Here is a 25,111-nt window from a genome sequence, read left to right on the forward strand (position 1 = left end):
CCTTTTAGAGGACAATTTGGAAGTGTCAGTCAAAATTAAGAATATCCATACATTTGACCGAGTAATTATAATGCTAGGAATTTGCTCTGTAGGCGAGTGAACCAAGTATACCAAGATTTCAGTGCAAGAATGTTCACTGCTCTTGTATTACTGTTTTATTTATAACTTAATGTATCAATTTATGTCGTGTCATTTATAAAGGTAAAAAGCACTAAACAACCCTTACAACTTACCGTTAGAGAAGTGGTTAAGTTGGTGGGTCTCAGCTGGGGATGGTTTGCCCCCTCTAGGGGACACTTGGTAATATCTGGAGATGTTTTTGATGGTTGCAGCTGGGGAGAGGTGCCCTGGCGTCCAGGGGGCAGAGGGTAGAGATGCCGTCAGACATCCTACGATGCACAGGACAGCCGCTCACAACAGAGTTATCAGGCCCAGAATTCCCATAGTACCTAGACTGAAAAACTCGAGGTTAACTCAGGTTAAGTCAAGTAGAGTGCATTGAAACAGGACAGGGTAAGGCACCATGAGAAAGAACGTCCTGATACGGAATCCCCAGGCTGTACCATCAAGTAAAAAATGCAACGTAGGGAAGAGTGTGGATAGGCGAATTTCTTTTTTCCAGAAGAAGACACACTCTATGTCGTACACTTCTCAGTAGGCACGTAAAAATGAGGAAAAAGTGGGCGCCTGGGTGGCTCAGTTGGTTAAGCGACTGCCTTCGGCTCAGGTCATGATCCTGGAATCCCTGGATCGAGTCCCGCGTCGGGCTCCCTGCTTGGCAGGGGGCCTGCTTCTCCCTATGACCCTCACCCCTCTCATGTGCTCTCTCTCTCTGTCTCAAATAAATAAATAAAATCTTTAAAAAAAAAAAAATGAGGAAAAAGTGATTTTGGGAGAATTTGATATTTTTGACTTTTTTTTTTTTTTAGTGGAGGTAGGAACAGGAAAAATCCACAGCTTTATTGGACTTCTTCCATTCATTGTGTAGTGCTTTCATTTCTACAGTTGCCTGGACATTCTAAGCTTCCCTAAAGGCCTCACACCGGGATGCAGATGAGAAGGCATCCCCTACTTTCATTTTTAATAAAAAGCCAACAAGAGTGAGCTGGGCATTGGAATTAGGGGCCATTTTTGTTTTCTTGTTTGTACTTTTCAGCATTCCCTAACATATATATCTGCATGTTTGTGCATTTTTAAAAAAAATGTGCTTAAGTCACCCTTATGTCCAAAAGAGAGAAGGAGTTCAGAAAATCAGGGACCATCTACAACAGCACTTTAAATTGCTGTGTCTCACCTTTGTGAAATGACATGGACAAATATTCATGCATTCGTGAGAAATGACAAAAACCAGAGTTAAGCCCAAATATATATAAAAAGGTCCTTAGGAAAAAGAGATCAGAAACAATGCCGGAAAATGCCATTTGGGACGTTACTATTTTATATATAGCTCTATATTTTTCACTCCTCCGATTTTTTGTTCGAAGCTTATCTAAGGTAGTTTTATTTCATGATGGAGAGAAGCTCTGTGTTTAGTGGTGAGGGAGAAACTGACAGGTGAAACGCTGTGGGGACCTTTCTGAATTCAGGAATTTGGCCCACGTTTCTTTATTGGGTTGCACTTCTATTATCGGGTTGATAAAGGAGGGAAAACTTTTCTTCTTGCAGAAGAACGTTATGGAATTCCTGGCGCCCCTGAGACCAGTGGCCATTCGGATAGTGAGAAATGCTCACGGGAACAAAACAGGTAAGGCCTGGGCTGTGCGGGGTGGGTTTGGGGAGACAGGGCAGAGATGGAAGGTTGGGGCAGCTGCCTCAGGGGGATGTTTTCAGGGTAGCTGTTGTGTTCGCTCTTAGTGTCCCCCGTTCAGTGGAAGGGTTGAGGCGCTCAGGACAAGGGTCTGCGTCGGGTGGCGGCCTAGTATGTAGCCTGCCCCTGCCACCCCCGCACCCCCCCCACCCTCAGCCTACGCTTGTGCTTGCGGGCTCACCTGTTCCGTTTAAACACATGTCCCTGGTCCCGGGGCTTTGCTCGGCCAAGTCCACAAGCAGCTCTGCTGACGGGCAGCACTCTGAGTTGCCGAGGATGTGTGGTGTTGCCCCGGCGCTGCCCTCTCCCCCGCCTTCCCCGCTCTGGGCGGCCAGCCCCCTCCCCAGGCTTCAGAGGGGTGGGGAACATGCTGGTAGGAAGGGTCTGAGCGTGGAGAGCTGGAAGCCTGCCTCTGCCTACTTGCTGGCCAGGCTCGGAGGCTGCAGGACTCAGAGCAGCAGAATCGGTGCCCCTCGGAGAGCCACCCTGAGGGCCTCCGGCTGGGGCAGGCCAGGCAGCACTGGGCAGGCAGGGTGTCCTTGGCAAGAAGACTCCCTCATGGGCAGAGGGGTTGGGAACTGTGGGGGGCTGGCATCTGGGGAAGAAAGGGCTACTGCTTTAGGGGTGGTCTTGTCGCCTTTGATTGTCGGCATTTCCTCCCCAGCTCTCTGAGCATGAAGCCCTGCTTACCAGGCAGCTCTGTTCGGCCAGCCAGCTTTGTCTCCTTGCACACTTACCGAGTGCAGTAAAGGAGGGGGTGACGAGCGCCTTTCTGGGCTCAGATCCCAGCTCAGCCGCTTACAGGCCCTGTGACCCTGGATGAGAGACTTAGCCTCTCTCTCCTCACCTGTGCAGTGGGGCGGTCCTAGCTCGTGATGTTGTGAGGATTCAGTGAGTTAATACACACGGCATTTAAACTATGCTGAATGTCAACTGCACGCTCCCTGAGAGCTGCTATTAATAGTGGTGGTGGAGGGGGCACCCCTGCTTTCAGGGCACTTTGGAGACCACAGGGTGAGCAGGGGTTGGCCAGAGGGAGCAGGAAGGAGCATATCGGAGCTGTCAGGGCTGAGAGAAAAGTGTACTGGGGGCCCGGGAGCTGGAGGGAACTGGCGTATGAGCATAACGCTTTTGAGGAGAGATAGAATGTCCCCTCAGAAGAGCTGGTGAGGAGGCAGGACGCGGCCCGTAGGCCGGGGAGCTCACTAATGACCATGGACTCCAGCCTGGGTGCAGGAGCGCAGCAGGGGCTAAAGCATGGGGAGGCCACAATTGGCTATAGAACAGTCCCTGGCTGGTGACAGAAGGGTCCTGGGGCCGGGCCCACGAGGTACAGGTGGGCTGGGTGGGGCGTTTGCGGTCATCCAAGGAAGGATCGGCAGTGGGCTGGACTGGGGTGTGGCAGAGGGGGAAGGAAGGGGATGGAGCACGTTCATGGGGATAGATGAGGTGCCTGCCTTTGGGAACAGAGAGGAAGGAGGAATCCTAGGAGGGAATAAAGAGCCTTGTGATAGAGCCCCGGACCTGTGGGCTTCGGACCAGGTTACAGCACTGCTACCTCTTAGTCGTGATGCTCTGCTGTTCATGGGGTTGAGGCCCTGTGAGGTGGAGGATGTGACGCCTCCCATGCTCCAGGAAACAGTCCCGCATGCTTGTTTGTGTGCACGGGGCAAGCGACAGAGTCCTTGTGGAGGTAGCCACTCGGGTGCTAAGCTGGTCACAACACTTCCGCCTCGGCACGTCTCCTCCAGAGGAGGCTACGGAGTGGGCCCTGGTTCAGATGGGGTGAGGCCAGAAGGGAGCTGAAGGCCTCCTGTGTTCCTGCCTCCTGTGGTCCGGCACCTTCGTCTGGAAACCAGCCCGCGGGGTCTCAGCACTGCCTGCAAGGAGAGGTTTGGCCAGGGGTTCGGTGAGAGTCCGCCTATATTTTGGAGACTTGACAAACATAGGGGTTTTCCCCCACTTTCTGCTCAGATTCCCCCAAACAGCCAGCACAGTGTGGGTGTTCCTCTGTGATTCCCACCCACATCTGCAAAGTCTCCCTTTGTCACTGTCCCTTCTCAGGGTACATCTTTGTGGACTTCAGCAGCGAAGAGGAAGTCAAGCAAGCTCTGAAATGCAACAGGGAATACATGGGTAAGGAACCAGCCTCTGCCTGGTTGCAGGGCTTTGTTCGCTCATTCATTTACTCCATACGTTTTGATGGAGGGTCTGCTGTGTGCCCGACACTGGTCTAGTCACTGTGGATACAGCAGTGAGCAGAATACACCAAAACCTCTGCCCTCCTGGAGGAGGGTGAGAGTAAGCGGACGTAGAGCAGGGAGAGACAGTCATCAGATGGGCCGGGATTAGAGCAGGTGCATTTTAAACAGGATTGCATTCACTTGGGCCTCACTGAGAAGGTGACATTGGAGCAAAACCTGGGGTGGGGGGCAAACTCTGGCTTTGTGGGATGGGGCAGGGGCTGTTCATCAACAGTATGGGGCAGTCCTCCAGGGTTTTCTGTCCTGTGACACCTTTGCCCAGGCAGAGCCAGGGAGTGTGCCCTGGTAGAGGATGCAGCATGGTGGCCTGGGGTGGCCAGGCAGGCCGCCCCCCCCCCCCCCAACCCCCCCCCGGGGTTGAAGCCGGATGTGCAGGATGAGTGAGATTCAGGGAGAGGGCCCTTCCCTGGCCCAGACCGCCACCCCGGTAACAGAGCCGGTGCCAGCACTCTCGCCTTGGCTGTGGTGTCTGGGAGGCCGCAAGGGAGAGTCCGGATCACCACGCAGGAGTCGCCGGCTAGTTCCGGGCCTGCCCCGGAGCCCTGACTCCTCTCCTCCTGCAGGCGGGCGCTACATTGAGGTATTCAGGGAAAAAAACGTCCCTACGGCCAAGGGGCCCCTGAGGAGTAGTGCCAAGTCCTGGCAAGGCCGGACCCTCGGGGAGAACGAGGAGGAGGAGGATGTGGCCGACTCCGGGAGGCTCTTCATACGAAACCTGCCCTACACCAGCACCGAGGAGGACCTGGAACAGCTCTTCTCCAAATTCGGTAGGGGCGCCGCCTCCCACTGCCCCGTAGCACGTGGTGCGCGAGCAGACGGCCCGCCTCCTGTCAGCTCCTGACCACGGGCAAATGGCTTCCCACTCTTGTCTCTGTTCTGTCATCCGTAGATGGGGCTGATGACCCCTGAGCTGCTGCGAGCGCTCACACGTCATGGACGTAGGGGGTTAGCAGGGCTCCCAGCAAAAGGTCGTGTGACAGGCGTCACGTGCTGTCTGAACCCATTGTCTCCTTGCTCTCACTGTCTAAACTTAGAGCTGTCGAGATTTGGAAACATTCTGCTGAGCTAGCCCTTGCTGTCCGAACTCTTGCTGCTCAGAGTGTGAAGTCCAGTCACTGGGGGCAGGAACGCGACAGGGCTTCTCAGTCTGAGCTCCACTGTCTGAGGCCTTGCTCTCCAAACCGAGCGTCCCAAGTGGATGTGATAGGGTCACGTTTGTCATGGTCACTGCTTCTGCTGCTATTTCTCAGGCGAAAATAGGAAGGCCTGAGGTTCAACTTGGCCCGCAGGGCTGTGTGTTTGTAAGGGCGTGGCTGTTGAAGGGAAGGAAGTTAGGGTTTGAGATGGAGGGCAAGGTCTGGATGCTTTGGGATCCCTCACTGCTGTTTGGAGTCCAGCTGCGGGTCGTGCGGGCAGGGAGGCCCTGGGTAGGACTCTGCCAGCAGGCACCTTCATGTGACCTCCCAGCCCGCGGCCACTGGTTTGCACAACAGGGCCGGGCTGCCCAGGCTGGGGGATGAGCCGTGGCCTCCAGGTTTCCGTGGGGGAAGACAAAGACCGAGGGGGGCGTGGGCGGTGTTGAGAGCGGAAGCCGCTTCAGAAGGGCTGTACTTGGACCCAGCACACCCCCCTGGGGCACTAACTTTGGAGCAGGCACGGTTCAGTACGCTACACGAGTATTGACGCATTTATGGGCCTGCTGACAGCCGCCCTATGAGCTTGGCATTCTTAGAATGCCACTTTACAGATGAGAGACTGAGACACGTGGAGGCTAGTGGTTTGCCCCCGGCCACACATGTGGTAGGTGTTGGAGGCAGGACCCAGGCCAGGCACCTGTACTTCTAGGGTAGACACATAAAGGATTGTGAAAGGCCACTCTTGACCTCTGAGGTGGTCTCATGGCAACCGCGGCTGTGACCCACCCAGAAGAGCTGGGTGCCCAGCACTCAGGCCCAGCCCCAGCCCCCAGGATGCTGACACCTGTCCTGTCCTCAGGTCCTCTGTCTGAGCTTCATTACCCCATCGACAGCCTGACCAAGAAACCCAAGGGCTTTGCCTTTGTCACCTTCATGTTCCCTGAGCACGCTGTGAGGGCCTACGCGGAAGTGGACGGGCAGGTGTTCCAGGTGACTGCTCCGGGCTGGCGGGTGGCGGCTGGGCTCAGGTGATGGGGAAAGGATCTGTGGGCCCACACGCACGAGCACCCACATTTCTAAGAAAACGCAGACGGTGTGCGAAGCCTCTGCCTCGCAGGAGCCTGTAGAGGGGAGCTCCCTGGGGGCAGGGCCCTTCAGCACCTAGGACAGCACCGGGCACACCGTGGAGGCTCGAAAACTATCTGTCAAATGAGCACATACGCTTTGTGTCCCCAGAAATACTGTTTGGGAGAGAAATAAGGAAGGAGAGTTTGGACTGGTCATGTTAAATGGGCCCATAGGATGTAAGAAACTCTTCTTTTCTTCTAGTGTTACCGAGCAGTGTGCTTTGCCCGCCTGCTCAAGCCCAGGCCACCTCAAGCTCCCTTTGTCCTTTTTCTCCCCACTCATTTGTTCATTCATGATTTGTTGATCTCCTGGGACCCCTCAGCCAGACCGGCTCCCACCCGCGTGGAGCCCTCGCTTCAGTGCACGGGGACAGAACAGGGCCCAGGCTTGAGGGGGTGGGGGCTGCTGCAGGGGTTTTATAAAATGCTCAGTTTCTGTCGTGAGGCTGTGTCAAAAGTCCCCCACCAGCGTCGGGACCCTGATTCATGTGGCCAGGTCCCCATTCTGGTGTGAGGGTGGCCCTGTCTCCTGACTAGGGTTATCAGCACTGGGTCCAGCCTGCCAGTGGAGGGGCTAATGTCCTGGGGCAGGATGTGGACCCACCTGTCCCCTTCCTCTCTCTACCCTCTTTTCGTCATCCCCCTCCAGGGCAGAATGCTCCACGTGTTACCATCCACCATCAAGAAGGAAGCCAGCGAGGATGCGGACACCCCAGGATCATCGTCTTATAAGAAGAAGAAAGAGTCTAAAGACAAAGCCAACAGCTCCAGGTCCTTACCCGCTACCAGCCTCTAGGCCCTGCTCCTCCAGCCGCCTACATGCTCTGGCTCCTTGGGATGGGTTCAGCCTCTCGTCCATGACCTTCCTGAGCCCCGCTTTTGTCATCTGCTTAATGGGGGGGATCACAGTGGTGCCTTACTTGCTCAGTGTTGTAAGAATTAAATGAACTCATATAAGCAAAGTGCTTAGTCCCTGGCACAAAGTAAGTGCATGTCAAATGTCGGGGATCGTATCATCATTGCTCACGTCTCCGGGCCCTGGGTGCTTGGCCCGCGCCCGGTAAGTTGGCAGGAGGAGGCGGCTTTGGGGTCTTAGAAGGGCAGGCAATGAGCTTACTACTTAGAGGTTTTGCATCTGAGAAAATATTCCGCTCGTTCAGCCTCGGCCTGACTTCTTTGTTCTGCCTCTGCCTCTCAGCTCTCACAACTGGAACACGCTGTTCATGGGCCCAAATGCCGTGGCGGACGCCATTGCACGGAAGTACAGCGCCACCAAGAGTCAAGTGTTTGACCACGTGAGTGGGCGTCCCGTCTGACATGCCCAGCTCTGGGCTGATCACAAGGGGAGAAGGAGCAGGGGAGGAGCCATTGTTCTGGGGTCGTCTACAAGCCCTGGCCTCAGGCTGAAGTTGTGGGCATCCTTGGGGCCTTCTCTGGAAGTATCCTCTCCATGCTCCAGGCCTGCTTCTCCCAGGCTTGTGTGGAGCCAAGCCAGAGAGACTCAGCTATGCGGTGCTCCTCACCACAGCCCGAGGAGCTAGGTGCTCCTGCTGCCCCACTTTCCAGATGAAGAAACTGAGGCCTAGGGACACAAAGTAACCTTCCCAGGGTGACACCTGGAAAAGGCAGAGATGGGATGACAGGTCTGTCTGACTCTGGTGCCCGTGCTCTGAACCCCATCACACACCTCTCCAAGGGCTGTCGCATGCGTTCCCTCAGCTGGGGTGGCCCCAGTCTTTGAGATGAGGAAAGGGGAGTCATCGGCCTCTGCCCCTCTTCCTGTCAAAGTCAAACCCGATTCCTGCTGACTTTTCCCATCCATCTCTCCAGCCCTCTCAGATCACACACCTTCCTTAAAATGCACGTGTCTCTACTTACACCGTGGCTAAGTCCATCTTCGGCAAAACATTGGAATATGTTTTCCAGCTAGTCAGAAAGGATATCCATGGTTTTGCCCCATAAACCGTACACCCATTGTCATTTCCTCCTGCCCAACACTCAAAGTCAGCACTGCCCATTAGAACTAGAATGTGTGCCCCGTGTGTAGCGGCAGACCTCATAGTGGCCACGTTTCTTAAAAAGCAAAAAGAAACAGGCAAGATTCGTTTTCAAAATCTGTTTTATTTAATTCAGTATAGCCAAAGCTCGGCCAAGATATCATTTTAATGTAATACACAATATGAAAGATGACAAGATAACTTTGCCTTTGTTTTCTCACTAAGTATTCAAAATCCAGTGCATGTTCTATACTCCTAGCACTTTTTGATGTGCATGCGCCACGTTTCAAGTGTTCAGTGGCCAGATGTGGCTCATGGCCACCATGTCAGGCAGCTCAGCTCCAGGCCTTAGCTGGTTAGGAAGCATGCACCCAGTTCAGATCCCACAGGCACCCGACACAGAAAGTCTTGCTCTTCTAGAACCTTCCAGAGAAGGAAGACATACGTAAACAGGTGCAGCATACGCGTAATAGCTAGGAAGGTGAAGCTGAGTAGGGGAGAGGGTGTGAGAGTGAGGGTCACCAGTCAGCAGAGTGACATCTAAGCAGAAATTGGATGGAAGGAGGCATCATGGGGTAAGCACCATGCAGGCGGAGGTCAGCGAGTGCAGAGGCCCGAGGTGGGGATGAGGTTGGCCTGCCTGGCTGGAATGGAGGGTGGGGAGTGAAGCTGGAGAGGTAGGCATGGGGTTCTGGATTTACTGTGTGAGACATGGAAGCCCAAGTCATGAAATTACTGTGGGTCCGTGAGGGGCACTGGTGGCCCTGTCTAGCTGTCTCCTCAGGCTGTTGGGAGATGGAACGACTGACCTGTCGCCAGCCTGCCAGCTGACAGGGCCTTTTCCCTTCCCCCCTCCCACAGGAGACCAAGGGCAGCGTGGCCGTGCGCGTGGCCCTGGGGGAGACCCAGCTTGTCCAGGAAGTGCGGCGCTTCCTCCTCGACAACGGGGTCAGTCTGGACTCCTTCAGCCAGGTGGGTACCGGCTCAGCGAGCCACCAATGGCTGGAGAGCCAAGGGTGGGGTTTCAGATCCGGGACGTGCTGGCGGGTTTGAGGATCCAACCTTTCAAGGATGATTCTTACTAATCTCTAAGTTGTCTCTAAAGAAGAAAATATCACCTGGGCTCAGACAAGGGGCCCATCTGACTTGGATGGTGTCTTTTGGGGGCTGTGTGCTGGGGCTTCCCCACACAGATGAGAGGGGCCCCACCCAGTACCTTACTAGGAGCACCTGTTGTCTAACTGGGAGTATAGACCTTCCTTGGACCAGGTAGGATAGAGGTCAGGACTCCTACATGCTCATTCTCCACCAGGTAGGAGTTAAGACCACCTCCCATCCTCCCCTCCCTTTCACAGGCTAGGAAACTGAGGCCCAGAGAGGGGTTGGGGTGGTGACTTAGAGGTCAAACACTGAGCCTGTGGCAAGAGCCTGGACTAAATCTCGACTTCTGACTCCCAAATAGCCCTCCCGGCTGTCCAGGCCAACCTCCAGGGCGAGTGGAATGGAAAGGGCTGGTGGATGCGTGAAGTACACATGCTGACAGCTAACACTTACTGGGACTCACCAAAGTGTTCCCCTAAATCTGTGTTTTATTATTCATTTCTCTCACGTGACAACCCGGGAGAGCAGCCCTGCTGTGTTCGCATAGTGATTCATAGAGCCTAAGTCACATGCTCCGGGTCACACAGCTGGTCGTGGATCGGAATGCAGCCCCAGAGCCCACGCCCCTAACTGGTGTCCTGTGCGGCCTCAGTGGCACCTGAAGCCCACTGGGGGCTAGCCCTTCCCACCTGCACATGCCTTCCACCTCACCCACCTCACTCAGTCCTCACAGCAACAGTGAGGCCTAGAGGATGGGTGTTACTGCCCGTTTTGCTGGCGAGAAAACTGAGGCCAAAGGGAAAGCAACTGACCCAAGGTTTCAGGTTAGATTCGTAGCCAAGCTGAGACTCCTGCTCAGATACCCCATGTGCCTGGAGCTTGGCCATTATATCTTGGCTCTTTGGTGCCCCCGCTACATGGTTTTTCAATAAACTAATCGCTGACACTTACAGAGTGTATATACTGTGTGTGCTTGGCTCGTGTTAACGCACGTAATTAAATCCTTCCCTGAGGTGCTCCTGTGAAATGGGCACTGTGTCCTGGCGTTACGTGAGGGGCTGAGGCCGAGTTAAGTGCGTCTCTCAGGGCCATGTATCTGCTGTCTTGTTGGACACTCCGGAAGGCCCAGCGAGGGCTGTGGGCGGACACTGGCAGGATCTGCCATGGCTCAGAAGTGCAGGGGCTGACATGTGACCTGGGCTCTAGGGCTGGGGCCCTCACCCCTGCCCACTCGGAGGAGCTGCCTCTCTCCCTGGAGCGCCACGCCCAAGGGGTGGGGTCTTGGGGGCCTGCTCCCCAAGCGCCTGGTACTTGAGGCCCCGAAGGGCTGCCTGGTGTAGAGATAGCCACGGATCGGAGCTGGGGTCGGGCCAGGGATCCTCCCTCCCGTTGCCCCACGTGTGCTGATTCCCCCCCTGCAGGCGGCGGCCGGGCGTAGCAAGACCGTGATCCTGGTGAAGAACCTCCCGGCGGGCACCGTGGCAGCCGAGCTGCAAGAGACCTTCGGCCGCTTCGGCAGCCTGGGCCGCGTGCTGTTGCCCGAGGGCGGCGTCACCGCCATCGTGGAGTTCGTGGAGGCCCTGGAGGCCCGGAAGGCCTTCAGACATCTGGCCTACTCCAAGGTAGGGCTGCGGGGCCTGCTCGGGAGAGGGCCGAGGGGGCCGACGGACCGGCAGGCAGCCTTAGCGCAGACCTGGCCGGTGCGGCGCTGGCTGCAAACCAGCCTTCTCCGACGTGATCTACGACCCAACCCCTGAGAGCACCTCCTCGGGACGGGAGCGTGTGAGAGGGTTGCTCTAGAGATCCCCCAGAGAGCACGCCGTGGCTCCGCGCCGCGCTCTGGCTTCCCTTGGCTCTCCACTCCTGTGTGAATTAGAGCCGCCATTCTGGGCGCGTGTGGCATCTTACGTTTCCAGTAAGTTGAAAGTCACTTCTGTAAGAGGGCGGTCTCCTGTTTCTCAGTAAAGAGAGAAAGAAGTCATGTATATACACATCTAGAGTAGTACGTTAGTTTCTTGTGATGGCCACAAAGCAGGGGCTCAAAACAGCAGAGCTGTATTGTCTCACAGCTCTGGAGTGTCCCGAAGTCTGAAATCCAGCTGTCACCGGGCCCTGCCCGCTCTCAAGGCTCTCAGAGACCCTTCCTGCCTCTGCCAGCTTCCGGTGGCACCACGTGTCCCTTGACTCGTGGCCGCGTCTGTCCGGTCTCTGCCTCTGTCTTCACGTGGCCGTCTTCCTCCGTCCCCAGATCTAACTCTGCCTTCCTCGTGTGCAGACGCTTGTCATTGGATTTAGGGCCCACCCAGATAACCCAGATGCTCTCATCTCAGGATCCTTCACTTAATGATAGTCACAAAGATCTTTTTTCCAAATAAGTCCCATCCACAGGTTTCTGGGGTTTTGGGATGTGGACATATCTTTATGGGGGGGGAGCACTGTTCCCCCACAATGAGTAGCTTCTCTTTATCAGGCACTTTAGCCCTCCGCAGACTATTTGTCAGTGTCAGGTTTATCCTTGTTGTAAAAAGAAAGAATCTGCGTGCACATCATTGCCTGTGGGGTACTGGGGTGGGGGGCGGGAGGGAATGTGTGTTTCTGACGGCCCTGCCACACTTCCTCCCAGAGAGCTGCATTTCATCAGTGATCCTGCTTCCCCATCCTACTCCCCTTCATTCCCTGATCACAGAAAACCCAAGGAGACACCAATGTGTCCAGTGACAACAGATGCTCGGGCCTGTTCCCTGAGCCCCAAGCTGCAGCAAGGGGAGGTGGGGGGCTGGGATGTTCTCAGGGATCAGGCAGCACAGAAGGTTCCAGGCTGTGCTGCTCCTTTTGGCTCCGTTCCCCCAGGTGAGTTGCCCATACTCTCTGAGCCTCAGGCTCTTCATCTGCAGAGGGAACTGAGCCTCTACCCTGCCCCGTCTCTGCAGTTTCACCATGCCCCCCTGTACCTGGAGTGGGCTCCAGTGGGCATCTTCTCCAGCTCAGCCCCGCAGACGAAGGAACCCCAAGATCCCCCAGCAGGACCTGCAGAAGAGGACAGGGCGGAACCAGAAACCTGTAAGAGCTGAGATCAGGGTGTCCCGGGGCAGGGGGCAAGTGGAGGAGGGAGGGTGGGAGGGCTGGGCGCAACGCTGAAGCCTGTAAGATACTTGGTTTCAAATTCTTTATTCGTCCTGGAGACCAGCGCATCTCAGGTTCTCGGATTTCATGGGCATGTAAGATGTCCTTAAGATCAGAGCACAGAAATTATAGGGGCAACATAAAGTAGCCAGCTTTTCAGTTTGCCAGTTAAAGGTTGAAAAAGACCCCTGGAATCTACCACTAGGGACTTAGAACCGAGCAGGTGAGAACCTTCTTGTTTTATACACCTGCCAGCATGCTGGCCAGTGAGGGCCTCCAGTGAGAAGTCTCACCTCCGTCCTTGGAGCGGCATAGCACAAGGGCAGGGTAGGAATGCTGGGCAAGGTCGGGGGTGGCCCACCCCCGCTAATGCTTCACACTTGGGGGCGGAAGGGGCGCCATTGCACCATCCCCCCCTTGCCAGGATGGTCGTGCAAAGCAAGGCATTTTGCACCCCCAGCCTCTCTGCCCACTGAATGTCCAGAGTGCTCAGTGCTCATGACAACCTGAAACACTGCCCGTGTTCCCTCGGTGTTCCCCAGATGTCCCCTAGGGGGCGAGAAGCGCTCAGGGTGGGGCCACGACACATCCTGGAATGGAAGACTTTCAGAAAAGTTTTGAAAAGGGCTGGCGGTCCTGTTATCCAGATGTTAGGACCTTGCTCATCAGCAGTATCCCCCGCTTTCCTACTCACCTCCCCCCATAGGGTTACCCAGTGTATTAAAATAAGAATTGAGAAAATAAGTCTCCCATCTACCATCTCCGTCATTTCCAGAAAGGGTGACTCAGAGCAAAAACGGGGCGAGCAGAATTCTCAGATTAAAGAACAGGTCTTTAATTGAATAGACCTCACTGTCCATAAACCTCCCGGGGCTGTCTGCATTTGTCACGTTGTCGTGAGTCCTTAAAACCTTCAGGACCAGCCCAGTCGGCACCAGGCACTCAGGAGCCCCTGGTCTGGTATCTTTGTTCCAATCAGGAAGGACAGTTCTTTGGTCTCTGCATCTCGAGGCTCCAGGAGCCTCCCTCGTCCTCAGACTTACTGATTACTGGTATGAACCTCCACTAGCCCCTGTTGTTGAGTTAGTTTTGTCCACAGATTGGATTAGGGTTCCCTTCAAAACCCGCTTTTGCCACCATAAGAAGACTTCTCTTGACGCAGTTCTGTGACTTTCTTAACGAGCCATCACCCCAAAATCATCAGCCACCTTAGCGTTCACTTCACTTGCTCATCCTGAACCTGAATAATATTTTTTGACCAAAGCAAGTCCTCCTTTTAGGCACACAGACTTGCCAGGAGCGAGGGCCCATTTCCTACCTGCTTAGGACCACTAATCCTGGTGCCACGTGGCCACACTCTGCACATGTCCTGGTGTGGCCCCTTGCCCTGGCCTTCTAGAACAAGTGTTCTAGAGTTTGTATTCTATGTATTCGTTTGTTTTTCTTGCTCAATATCCATCTCTGGCCGACGGGAGAACCATGAGGGCAAGGAGCGGCCGCCTTGCTCACTGCTGGGTGCCCTTTCCCCCACAAGGCCCCAGGCATAGCTCCATGAATATGTGTGGACGGAGTAAACAGATGCAGGAAGAAGGGTTTCTGCCCCTCTCTCTGTGCCTGGAAGGCTGGGTCATCCTGGCCTTTGTGCCGCAAGCCTCAGGCACACAGTAGGAGCTTGGTGATGGAGGGTTCGTCCTCCAACGGTTGTCCTGCGTCGAAGCAGAGTGGAGATGGTGCCAGCACCGATTCCAGGGACAGTCACAGCTCCTGCTGGGTGTACCAATTGATGCCCACCCCACGAGCTACCCTTTGCTTTGTTCTAACCCTTTCCCACTTCCTGGAATCGTGGACAGGCTCATTTCCTTGGTGTCTGACTTCCCTGTTAGAAAGTCCGTTCCACGAGGCAGGTACCTTGTCCGCTTGCTCCCTGCTGAACCTCAGCACCTGGAAGGAGGGCAGTGCTGGGCGCTGAGTGAACCCCAGGGCGCTTACGCCGTGCCCGGCCCTGCACTGAACACTTCCGGTTCCTCGGTGCGCAGCTCAGAGCTCCTGGGGAAATTACTGTCCTCCTTGTCCTCTCCTAGCTCTGCGGCCGGGCGAGCCACCATCCTTCTCTGAGGCTCGGTTTCGGCATCCGTAAAATGGGCATGATGACCATGCTGACCTCTCAGGGCGTAGGTGAGAGTATGGTGAGACACTGCAGGGAAAGCATCAGTACTCTGCCCCTCTGGTGCAAGCCGGAGCGGATGGCTCATCATTCAGCCATGAGCACCAGCTTCTGCTGAGCTGGGGTGACCCCAGTGGGTGCCACGCAGGCCCTCTTCCCCAGAAGAGGCCTGGTGGAGGGCAGCTGAGAGTCCCACTAGGAGCAGGGGCAGGCCGTGTGGACAGAAACGTTCTGGAGCTCCCGGAGAGGCTTGGCAGAGACCATGTACCCGAGTCTGCCCTGCCCCACTGAGCCCTGCTTCCCGGGGCCTGGACTGCCCTGTTGAGAGCCTCCCAGACAGACTTCCCCTGACAGGCCCTGCCTCTCGGGGCGACGAGACTCATACAAAGGAGGCTGCGGAGCCCGGCCGAGGGGCCCAGCTGCAGGCCTGATTTCAGACGGGGCGCTGTGCGTGTCTGGACTGATTTCAAGCCCTGCTGAGGTCCGCATCACCAGGTGCATTCCTACAGAGCTCCCCTCCTGGGCCTCTTTTTGCCCTTTCTGTACCTTTTCTTACACGAATCGCATTCATAGCCCCCTCCCCAGCCTCCTGTGCCATTCCTTTTCACGTGCTCCTCCCCCACGCCGGGGCTCCACCTCGTTCCTGAAGCTTCCCCGATCCCCATCGCACTCAGCCAGCCCCCAAGCCCTAGATTTTCTCAGGCCCCGAAAGAGGGGAGCGGGGAGGGGAGTGGACGGAGCTTTTATTTTTCCAGCCCCCCCTCCTTCTTTTCTGGAAAGCTCCCCGTTCCCTGTACCAGTCTCGAGGGAGGGGGACAGTGTGTTTTATCTCCCCACAACCAAGACCCTCACCTCCAGATAAAGGGCTCAGAGTCGGGGGAGGTCCTGAAAAGCTGCTTGCAACTGATAACAGTCTCTGCTGTCAGCCTTCAGCGCCCAGAGCTGGGAAGGGGGGGGAAGCCGCGGTAAATTCTGCGGCCTGATTATAATAAAGCCCCATGTGGCGATGCGTGACTGGCTTTTATTGTGCTGACTACAGACGGAAGCACATTCTCCCCTGCCTGCCCCAGCCCCCTCCAGCCCACCTGACTTTGAAATCCTTCCCCCCACTCGCACTCCCACCCTCTGGCCCAGCCCCGCTTGCCTTCCTTACTTCATCCCTCTTTCTCTGGTTCCTGGTGGTTTTGTTGGCAAACATCTGTTTGAGTTTCACAGTATCTCATTTTCCTTTCTCGTCTTTGTCTCCCCACTCGGGCCAGGAGCAGAAGAAGTGCGTTTAAAAATGGCCTTTGGCTTCGCTGCCGTGGCACGTGGCCTCCACATCACACCTCTCTGGACAGGGACGTGGGTGTGTGGGCCGCAGCAGGGCCTGGCCCGGCCGCTCAGGGAGCAGAAGCCCTTCCCAGGGTGTGGCTGGTAGGGACACAGTCCCCCAGACTCGGAGGTGTGGGCCACACCGCTAGTGAGTGGCATCACCGGGACGCTGACCCAGATCACCCCTTCCTAAGGCCTGTGTGCTTTTCACAGCTCTCTGCTGCTCCTGGCTGGTCTGTGGGCCCCTTCTCAATTTTTCCAGGCCCCCCATTTTCAGCAGATCTCAAGACCAGCCCCCTTGTCTTGTTCGTTCTCCCAGCATCCCAGGGGCAGTTACAGGTACAGGCAGGTGGTTGCTGGGGACACAGAGGTTGAGAGAAACCACAGACGTCTCTGTGCTGTTGGAGGATGGCCAGGCCACATTTAATCATGTCTTTTATTTCAAGCTGGATATCCCTTCCGGATGTTGGGGGTCAGGGCTGTTGGCCGACTGATTAGCAGTTGGAGCCGGTGAGCCAGGCCAGCCACACACCTGGGGCGGACATAGGTCCTGGCCGCCCTCACAGTCCCCTTGTTCTTCCCAGGCAGGGCCAAGGGCACCTCATTCGCCATGGAAAGGATCAGTCTTCTGTTCCTGGGGGGCCAACCCTAACTGTAAGCTCAGCTCAGCTCTTGCTAAACCCAAACATCCCATCTCCAGGGCAGGTGCCTCCGACCTTTCACACAGCTCTTTGAAGCCAGGCAAGGAAGCAGGATGGAGCTGGGCTCCCCTGAGCTGCTGTCCTGGGAGGCTTGGAACCCCTGGGACACCGGGAACTGGCTGAATGCTGGGCCCTGAATGCTGGCGGTCTTTGCTGGCGGCCTGTGCCCAGGCTGGGTGTGGGCAGCAGTACACAAAGGCCGATGAGCTGGTTGGTGTATTGGTTGACCACTGCCTAGTACAGAAGCCACAGGCTGTTGAGTTAGTTGCCGAGATTTAAAAACCATGGGTTTTTCTGTCAAAAGATGGATTTTCAGCTTCTCTTGGAAGACCTGTACGTGGGACCACCCTGAGTTGACCTCCCATGGCAGCAGTTGGCTGGTATCAAGCAGGGGCTGCCCCCTTAAGCTAACCACGAGCCTTCTTGGTCACCATCATCCCCACCTCTGTCTTCTCTTTCAAGAGAATTTCTTTGGTCTTCCGTGAACCTCTCTCCTGACCTGAAGATCGCTCAGATTTAGGGTTCAGAGGCGGCAGCAACCTCCAGCATTGGTCACGGGCCACCCACTTTTTGTGATGTGGCTCCCGTGGTCATTAATGAGACAGTCCACCTGGGGCATCGAGCCCAGTGCCTGGCACATGGGGCCGGGGTGGGAGGCTGTCTAATCAGCCGTCCTTCCTCCCCCCCCCCCCAAATTTCATCTCCGGGATGGCAAATACAAGGAGAGCCAGTGGGGTGGAAGTGTCATTCCCAGCTGAAGGTCGTGGTTTTCAGCTTGATTGAAGCTCTCATTCAGACCCCGAAGTCTTAGCTACTTTGCATAGCTTTGCCTCCCCGTCATTAGCAATACTTTGTCCACCCTGCTTTGCTTTGAGCGTTGAGTACAATAGCCACACCATGGAGTCCCTGGTTGGGTAAATTGTGTTAGTGTCTTGGGTGGGGGAGGAGCCTTTGTGTTGATTTCTTCTTTTTTGTCCTGGAGTGAGGGTCTGGGTTCTGGGTTCACCTCCGGGGGAGCAGGAGGGGCCAAGGCTGTCTGTTCAACTGATGTGAGGCAGACAACATTATCACGGCTGCCCGTGGCCATCGGGGCTTGAAAGGGTTGTTTTATGACAAATCAGTTGAAGTTTAATTAGGCCTCGCAAGCATTCAGCTTGCCTCACGATGGGCAGGGGAGGCAGACATGAGGCGGTGTGGGTACTTGGCGTGAGAGTGGGGGGTGCGGATTTGAACCCCAAGAAGCTTGAAGTGTTTGAGTGCAGGTGTGGGGGAGGAGAGGGCTGTATCTGTCAGCCGGGAGCTGGGGCCTGGGGCCTGGGGCCTGGGGCCTAGGGCCTGTGCCAGGCAGGGTGGGCCAGGTTTGGATCTGTGTGGAGGGACGGGCCCCCTGCTCCGAACCACACGGGTGTGAGGGTGTTGTCTCGTGACCGCTTTGAAGAACCTCCAAGATGGGCTTCGATTTCCACAGGGTGTGGGAGGAACCTCAGAAGCTTGTGTGCGGAGGTGGGATGTGACCCCGGGCCCTGACCATGTGACATGGGGAAATCGGGGAGGTTGCACTGTGCACATTTCCTCATAGCAGGACTTCTAAGAGGTCACGGTGCTGGTCTCCTCCTTCTGAGCCTTCTGTCACCCCGAGGTGACGTCCGCACACATCACCACGGCTGACCCTGACCCTCACCCTGCGGATGCATGGCCTCCTATTTGCTCTTCCCCCTTCCTGAAATGCTCTTCCTTCCGAGTAGGTGGGACAAGAGGGCTGGGGTCACAGAAACAACAGCCCTCTGTAACCCCGTTCTCCAGAAGCACCCAGGAGCACGTTCTGCGCCCCCTTCCAGCTTCACTCCCTGCGTGTGTCTCTCCGGAACTGCGTGTATGGAATGAGATTGGCCTTATGCTGTTTATCGGTTCAGATCTTAATTTTTCTTGTAATTTTTATATCATAAGCGTAATTCTTTGTCCTCACACATCCTTTTGGAAATATTTTTAATGAACACCTATCATCCCGACCTCTGGTGACACTGTAACATTCCTAGTGTCCCATTTATGAGTATTTAGCGGTTCGTTTGTTTGTTTTCAGTTTTTGTCATGTGCAGCTCTGAGTTTATGTTGTCAGCACAGATCAGGCACTCTGACGTGTGGGGCTCTCCAAAGTTACGTACACTGGGGATTCTAATCGAACGTAACATCCCTGAGGTTCATGAGGTGTTTAGAGGGTTCTAAGTTTTGCTGCCATTCTGTAATTTTTCAAAAGTTTTGAGTCACGTTTTAATTTGAAAGTTCGCTCTGTATCGCTTTTGTGGAAAAGTAACCCGTTACTTAAGTTTGTGGTTCAGTAAAACAGTTCACACAGTAATTTATATCAAGGTTCACGTTGGTGTGGGTTAGTCCAAGGCTCAGACTTCTGGTCTGGGTTTCATATTCCTTTAAAAGAGAGGCCGGAGGCAGGACAGCCTCGCCCCCCTTCCCGGTCTCCCCCCGCCCCAGGTTCCCCCAAAGAGCGGCTAGAACCCCGCGCCAGCTGGGAATCCATGCCCCTTCCCGACGCCGCCCGCAGAGAGGCGGAACCCCTCTGGTCTAGCAGGTTCTGTGCTATAGGCCCTGGGGCTCAGACCTTTCGTGGATTTGCCATCTAATGGATTTGTGTTTGGGGGGGACGCAGTGCCAGACAATGAGACCCCAGGAGGTGAAAAGCCAGCAGAGGGAGGAGCTGCGGACTGTCCAGAGAAGGTGGAAGAAGAGGAGGAGGAGGAGGAGGAGGAGGAGGAGGAGAGCCTCCCCGGATGTACTCTGTTTATTAAGAACCTCAACTTCAGCACGACGGAGGAGACCCTGAAGGGAGTGAGTGATGGTTGAGAACAACGGGGAAGGGGATCGTGGGGCGGGGAAGCCCGTCTGCTGATGTGCTGCCTGGTTTATTCGGCCTGTAAATCTGGTTCGCGCTGATATGGGGCTTCACAGCCAGCCACCGGCCCCTCCACGTCCCTGCTGGGCTGTCCCGTAGGCATCTCCCCCAGGGACTTGAGTCACAGGCAGACCCGCCTGGGGGCTGGGAGGGGCACCCACAGACATGGAAGGGGACGTGTCAGGGCGGCTAGGGAGGCGTGTGCAGTGTGAAAGCTGTCGTCTGTGTGTGTTAGTGTTGCCCATTCAGAAAACAAAGCCACCCCCCACCTCTGCGCCCCGCCAATTGTTTCTGTGGTGTTAACTACCCAAAAGCAAATGTTAGCACCACCTCCTGGCCTGATGGGAGCAGGCAGAAGACCCAGGAATGAGTGTGGGGCAGCCCTGCCTGAAATCCCTGGACAGGATGTGGGTTTTGCATTCTTGGGGGGTGGGGCGGAGGGTACAAAGATGGGCATCTCCAAGTAGGTGTTTGGGAAATGTCAAGTGGGTCCTACACTGAGTGGGGTTGGGGGGCCTTGTGAAGGAATTGGCCAGAGATAGGGAAATGGAGCCTCCGGTTCCAAAGGATTATTAGGGTCTGCAAGCTCCCCCGCTGGGCTGAGACCTGCTATGGGGAGACTCCTCATTTCTATGAACTGGGTTTGACACATTTTTATTTATGCATAAATCAATGATTATTAGCAGGCTGACAGCCATGGATTGGTTCTGAAAAAAAAACAAGATGGCCATAAGGATTGAACTCACTGACTTCTAAAAACTCTTTTGAGTTCCAAAATCCCACAAATGGACTCAAGAGGGGGGATGGGGTCCACTGAGTCCCAGAGGCAGGATGGTGGTGGGTGGGTGGAAGGGAGGCCAGCCTGCATCCGGAGGGAGAGATTGAGGTGTCTCCTCTTTGGGGAGGCAAGAGGTCAGAGCGTGCACCGTGAGGCCATCTGGCTAAGTCTGTGATGTGACTGTCCTCTTGCCGGTTGGGAGTGGCCACGGCAGAGGGGCACGTCGGCCAAAGCAGCAGCATCTTCAGGGCAGAGATTTACTGTATGGAGCAACTGGAAACCCACCCTGGGACTTCTCGTTGGCTGCTTCCTGAATCCATTTTGGTTCGGTTTGGGTTTGCATTTGTAAAGAGGCAGGCCCCCAGTAGTGCCAGATTGCTTCGAAGAGCTGAAGGCAGCGTGTAGTTTGTGTTCGTTCCCGCTGTGCCGGCTCTTCCGGGTCTGGTAAGGGAACGTCATCAGGAATCGTTGCTTCCTGGAAGATGCACCCAAGCTTCAGACTCGGGAGCTGGGAGTCGCCGCTAGGGTGATATCCAGGTTCCACACACATAGCTGTGAGGCCTGAGCTTCAGGGGGTCAGGTCACTGTCCCAGGGCCACAAGCCCATCAGGGGCTCTACAGGGAACGGCGTCCAGCCCTCGTGTTGCCCAAAGTTAGGGGTCAGACTGCCTGGACGTGGATCCCGGCCTCACTCTCGGCTAACAGTGCAAGCCTGGGTGAGTCCCTTATCCTGTCTGTGCCTCAGTCTCCCCGTCTGTACAGTGGGGATGTTAGGAGAATCTTCCCGTGGAGTGGTTTTTTTGTTTGTTTATTTTAAGATTTTTTTTTTTTTTTTTTAAAGATTTTATTTATTCATTTGAGAGAGAGAGAGAGAGCACATGAGAGGGGGGAGGGTCAGAGGGAGAAGCAGACTCCCCGGTGAGCAAGAGCCTGATGTGGGACTCGATCCCGGGACTCCAGGACCATGACCTGAGCCGAAGGCAGTCGCTTACCCAACTGAGCCACCCAGGGGCCCTAAGATTTTATTTATTTATTTATTTGAGAGAGTGAGTGAGAGAGAGAGAAGCAGAGGGAGAGGAGGAAGCAGACTCCCCCCTAAGCAGGGAGCCCGACATGGGGCTCAATCCAGGGACTCCGGGATCATGACCTTAGCCAAAGGCAGATGCTTAACTGACTGAGCCACCCAGGCGCCCCTGGTGGAGTGGTTTTAAAGATCTGATTAGGATGAATGAGACTTGAATTAAGAGAGTCCATAAGTGTCCGCACCTTATGCATGATCTGGGTATTAGCTCTGCTGTTAGTCCCGCCCTCTTGGGGCCCATGGCCCCGTACGTAGCCTCTGTATTTTGAGATGTGCCTGCACTAGTTGCAGGATTAGCCTGAAAATAGTGCTGATACACGTTGACATTCCTTTCCAGGTGTTTTCCAAAGTGGGGACGGTGAAGAGCTGCTCTATTTCCAAGAAGAAGAACAAAGCAGGTATTCCCTACAAAAGCACAGTCAGAAAGGATGATTCCAGAAGAGCTTGTGGCTTTGGGTGGGGGGGGGCGGTGAGGGTAACTCTCGCTTGCTCATTTGGAAGGTCCTCACATTCTCACGTGGCCCACCTAAAACAGTCCCTCTTTGTCTGTCCCCGGAGACTCCCAGTGTTCCATGGATGCAGCCGTGCACATCAGGGTCTTCTGAATTTAGACTCCGCCTTGGGCCTTGGACTGTCCCCTGGTCTCAGAGCATTTGATGGCCCACCGGTGTTAACACTGTACCGTAGCAGAAGCCTCTCCCTCCTCCCAGCACCTCTGGGCTCTGGAAATGTCCTAAAGAAGAGCAGGGAGAGACTGATCTTGGGCTTTCCCATTTCCCTTCCAAGAGAAACAACCCAGACGTAGAACCTCTGGAACATTCCACTGAGCCATTCTCCGGGAGCTACAGAGCTGGTTTGGGACATAAGAAAGGCAGCTAAGTACCAAGCGAGCAATGTGAAGGCTCTGTTGCAGGGGCTTCAGGAAAGGAGGTGACCCCTGACGTCCAGGCGGCGAGTTGGGCTGGTAGAGGGGCCGCCAGCTCTGCCTGGGGCTGCCCCTGTGGGTTGTAGGGTCCCTGCGTCCCTCTCCGCCATCAGATGCTGTGGAGCCTACCTTTCGGCCCTCAGGAGCACCCCTCAGCGTACTTTAGAAAGAGTTACCTGATCTTTCAGTGCTTTCCAGTATCCGCCAAAGAAACCAGTGTTCACGGTTGTCACAGGGTGGTGCCGCCTGGCAGCCAACAGATCTGTCTGAGGCTCCCTTCTGTGGCCCGCAGAGCCACGTGTGGACAATTTCGTGGACTTTCTTACGGCATCGGTGCCTCATTTGATAGCACGGAGTTGTGAATGGAAACGCAAGCAAGCGGTCCACGCAGTAGGGGCTCGGGTCTTACGAACAATACAGTAGAGGCAAAGATGGGACCAGGGAGCAAGTTGAAGGTGGTGAATCTCGATCCTCATTTGGACCCATCAGACTTGAGCAAGCCCTGAGTTCAACTGTGAAAAAAACGAAAGAATAAAATTAATACGTCTGTATAACATGCAGGGGATGGGGGGAAGGAGGCACGCGTCACATTCTGTGCCATAGGGCAAGGTGTAATTAGACAAATGCCCCGTAAAATACCGCTGCCCCCCCCCCAATTATATATATGTATGTAAAGCACATAGATCTCAAGTTGGGAAGCAAGTGTTTCCGATAAACTTTTGCGATCTCCCTTGTTCTCTGAACCCTTGCTACTCACTGCCTTAGAAGTAGGGGACCAGAGAGGTTTGCATAATGCAGCCGCCCTCGCCGTCTGAACTTGGTATCTGAAACCCAGGAGCAGCTGTAATCGGATGGTCAGAAATACCTGTAAAGGGGAGGGGGTAGGGGGATGGGTAAGCCAGGTGATGGATATTAAGGAGGGCACGTACTGCATGGAGCACTGGGTGTTATACGAAAACAATGAATCATGGATCACTACATCAAAAGCTAATGATACATGGTGACTAACATAACATAATAAGATAAAATAAAAAAAAGAAATATCTGTAAAGGGGAAGTCTTTGGTGCCTTTTGCTTTTCATGCACATATTCATCTTCTGCATTGTGTGTGGAAGCAGGGGGACGGCCTAGGTAGATGTTGAGCCGCTTGTCATAGTGATGGTCATCCCTGTTCATTCCTTCTCCCTCCCAAAGGCGGAATTCTATTACGAAGTTAATTATCATGTCAATCATCTGTTAATTAATAGTCAACTGGGCCTCAGGTGATGGCTATATAACTTTGTTGGCTGGTTCTTCAAGATGACTGGTAATACATGGCGAGCCAGGAGCGGAAACCTTTTTGGGAACGAAGGAGGGGTATGAGGAAGAGAGAAAAGAGTGGACATCCAGGGGCCCTCTGGAGCCCTTGCACTTGGGCTCGTGCTTTCTTCGCTTTCTTGCCCACCCGTGTCACCCCTGTGATTTCTGCCTCTCTCCTTCAGGGGCGATGCTCTCCATGGGATTTGGATTTGTGGAATACAGGAAGCCAGAGCAAGCCAAGAAGGCTCTCAAGCAGCTCCAGGTAAGGTGGGGATTTCAGCCGAGGTCCTCGGAGGCACTTGCTAGGTAGCGGGGGTGGGGAGGGGGGCTCCCACCTGTCAGCGCTCCTGAAATTAAGCGGGAATGCAGATAAGCCCACATTTTTCTGGGCCCCTCACTTCCTCCAGTTCTCTAGGGAGGAGAGAACTGTGGCCCAAGAAAAATGAAGACCCCTCCTCAGCACTCTGTCGTCACTGTAGTGTGTTCATTAATCCACAGCTCTGTGCCAGGTCTGAGGAAGATGGCAGAGCGGACCTCTGAATAAATACACAGAACCAGGTCATGAGCACTTGGATGGAAATGAAGCAGGCCCTTTGATGGGCAGGGAGGGCTACTTTACGATGTGTGGTCAGGGGAGGCCTCTCTTGAGGTGACAGTTGAGCTAATACCTAATGATAAGAAGGAGTCAACTACATAAAGATCTGGGGGGAAAGCAGTCTAGGAGGGGGGGGAACAGCATGTGCAAAGGGCCTGAGGCAGGGACTCTAATGTAGGAGTGAGCTTAGTCTGTTAGAGAGATACAAAGAGGCCAGTGTGGCAGAGGAGGTGTGGGGTGGGTGGTGCCTGGACCTGGATTTTGCAGGCCTTTTAACGACCTTGGAGTCCAGTTGTAAGGCAGTGAGATTCGATCAGAGGGCTTTGAGCACACCAGCGAAGGGACTCTTATGCTTCCAGACAGCCTCTCCAGCTGCTGTGCAGAGAGTGGATCATAGGGGAGCAGGTGGCATTGAGTCATCCAGGCAGGAAAAGGTGTTGGCCTGGGCGGGGGTGGAGGCAGTGGGGACAAGGGAGCTGAACTCCAAGGTGTTTGGCAGAGACTTAGCATCCTTTTCAGAGAAAAGAACAATGCCTTCCTGCTGGGTCTGACGTGCAGAGTCAGCCCAGGGCCCTCGGGAGCAGGAGGGGAGCTGAACTGGGGCCCCAGGGAGCAGGACAGTCTGGGATTTGTGCCTCCCCAAAATGAGACCTCTGCTCGGAACAGTGTCCTCAACACTCTTCCCTGATGCCCCCCATCCCCAAGGCCTTTGGTGGCAGGGGACAAGGAGCAGTGCCCTCCTCCCCCCCCACGCACCTCTTTCTTTCTGCAGACCTCCTTGCTCCCACTGTCTC

General features: G+C 55.0%; 1 protein-coding gene across 5 annotated transcripts in view; it reads left to right on the forward strand.

The window, feature by feature from the left end:
• The window catches only part of RBM19 (RNA binding motif protein 19), a 135,508-nt gene that overhangs the window by 12,962 nt on the left and 97,435 nt on the right, over positions 1–25,111 (forward strand). For all 5 annotated transcript variants that reach the window (XM_032431412.1, XM_032431414.1, XM_032431413.1 and 2 more), the window contains 12 exons: positions 1,666–1,744; positions 3,872–3,943; positions 4,635–4,838; positions 6,067–6,197; positions 6,984–7,105; positions 7,533–7,629; positions 9,193–9,303; positions 10,854–11,054; positions 12,363–12,492; positions 19,397–19,575; positions 21,836–21,896; positions 23,905–23,984. In XM_032431412.1, the coding sequence (XP_032287303.1) occupies positions 1,666–1,744; positions 3,872–3,943; positions 4,635–4,838; positions 6,067–6,197; positions 6,984–7,105; positions 7,533–7,629; positions 9,193–9,303; positions 10,854–11,054; positions 12,363–12,492; positions 19,397–19,575; positions 21,836–21,896; positions 23,905–23,984 (1,467 nt within the window). The remainder of the gene's footprint in view (positions 1–1,665; positions 1,745–3,871; positions 3,944–4,634; positions 4,839–6,066; positions 6,198–6,983; positions 7,106–7,532; positions 7,630–9,192; positions 9,304–10,853; positions 11,055–12,362; positions 12,493–19,396; positions 19,576–21,835; positions 21,897–23,904; positions 23,985–25,111) is intronic.

Source organism: Phoca vitulina, unplaced genomic scaffold (assembly GCF_004348235.1).
Source record: "Phoca vitulina isolate PV1807 unplaced genomic scaffold, GSC_HSeal_1.0 scaffold46, whole genome shotgun sequence".
In the NCBI taxonomy this organism is placed as follows: Eukaryota; Metazoa; Chordata; class Mammalia; order Carnivora; family Phocidae; genus Phoca; species Phoca vitulina.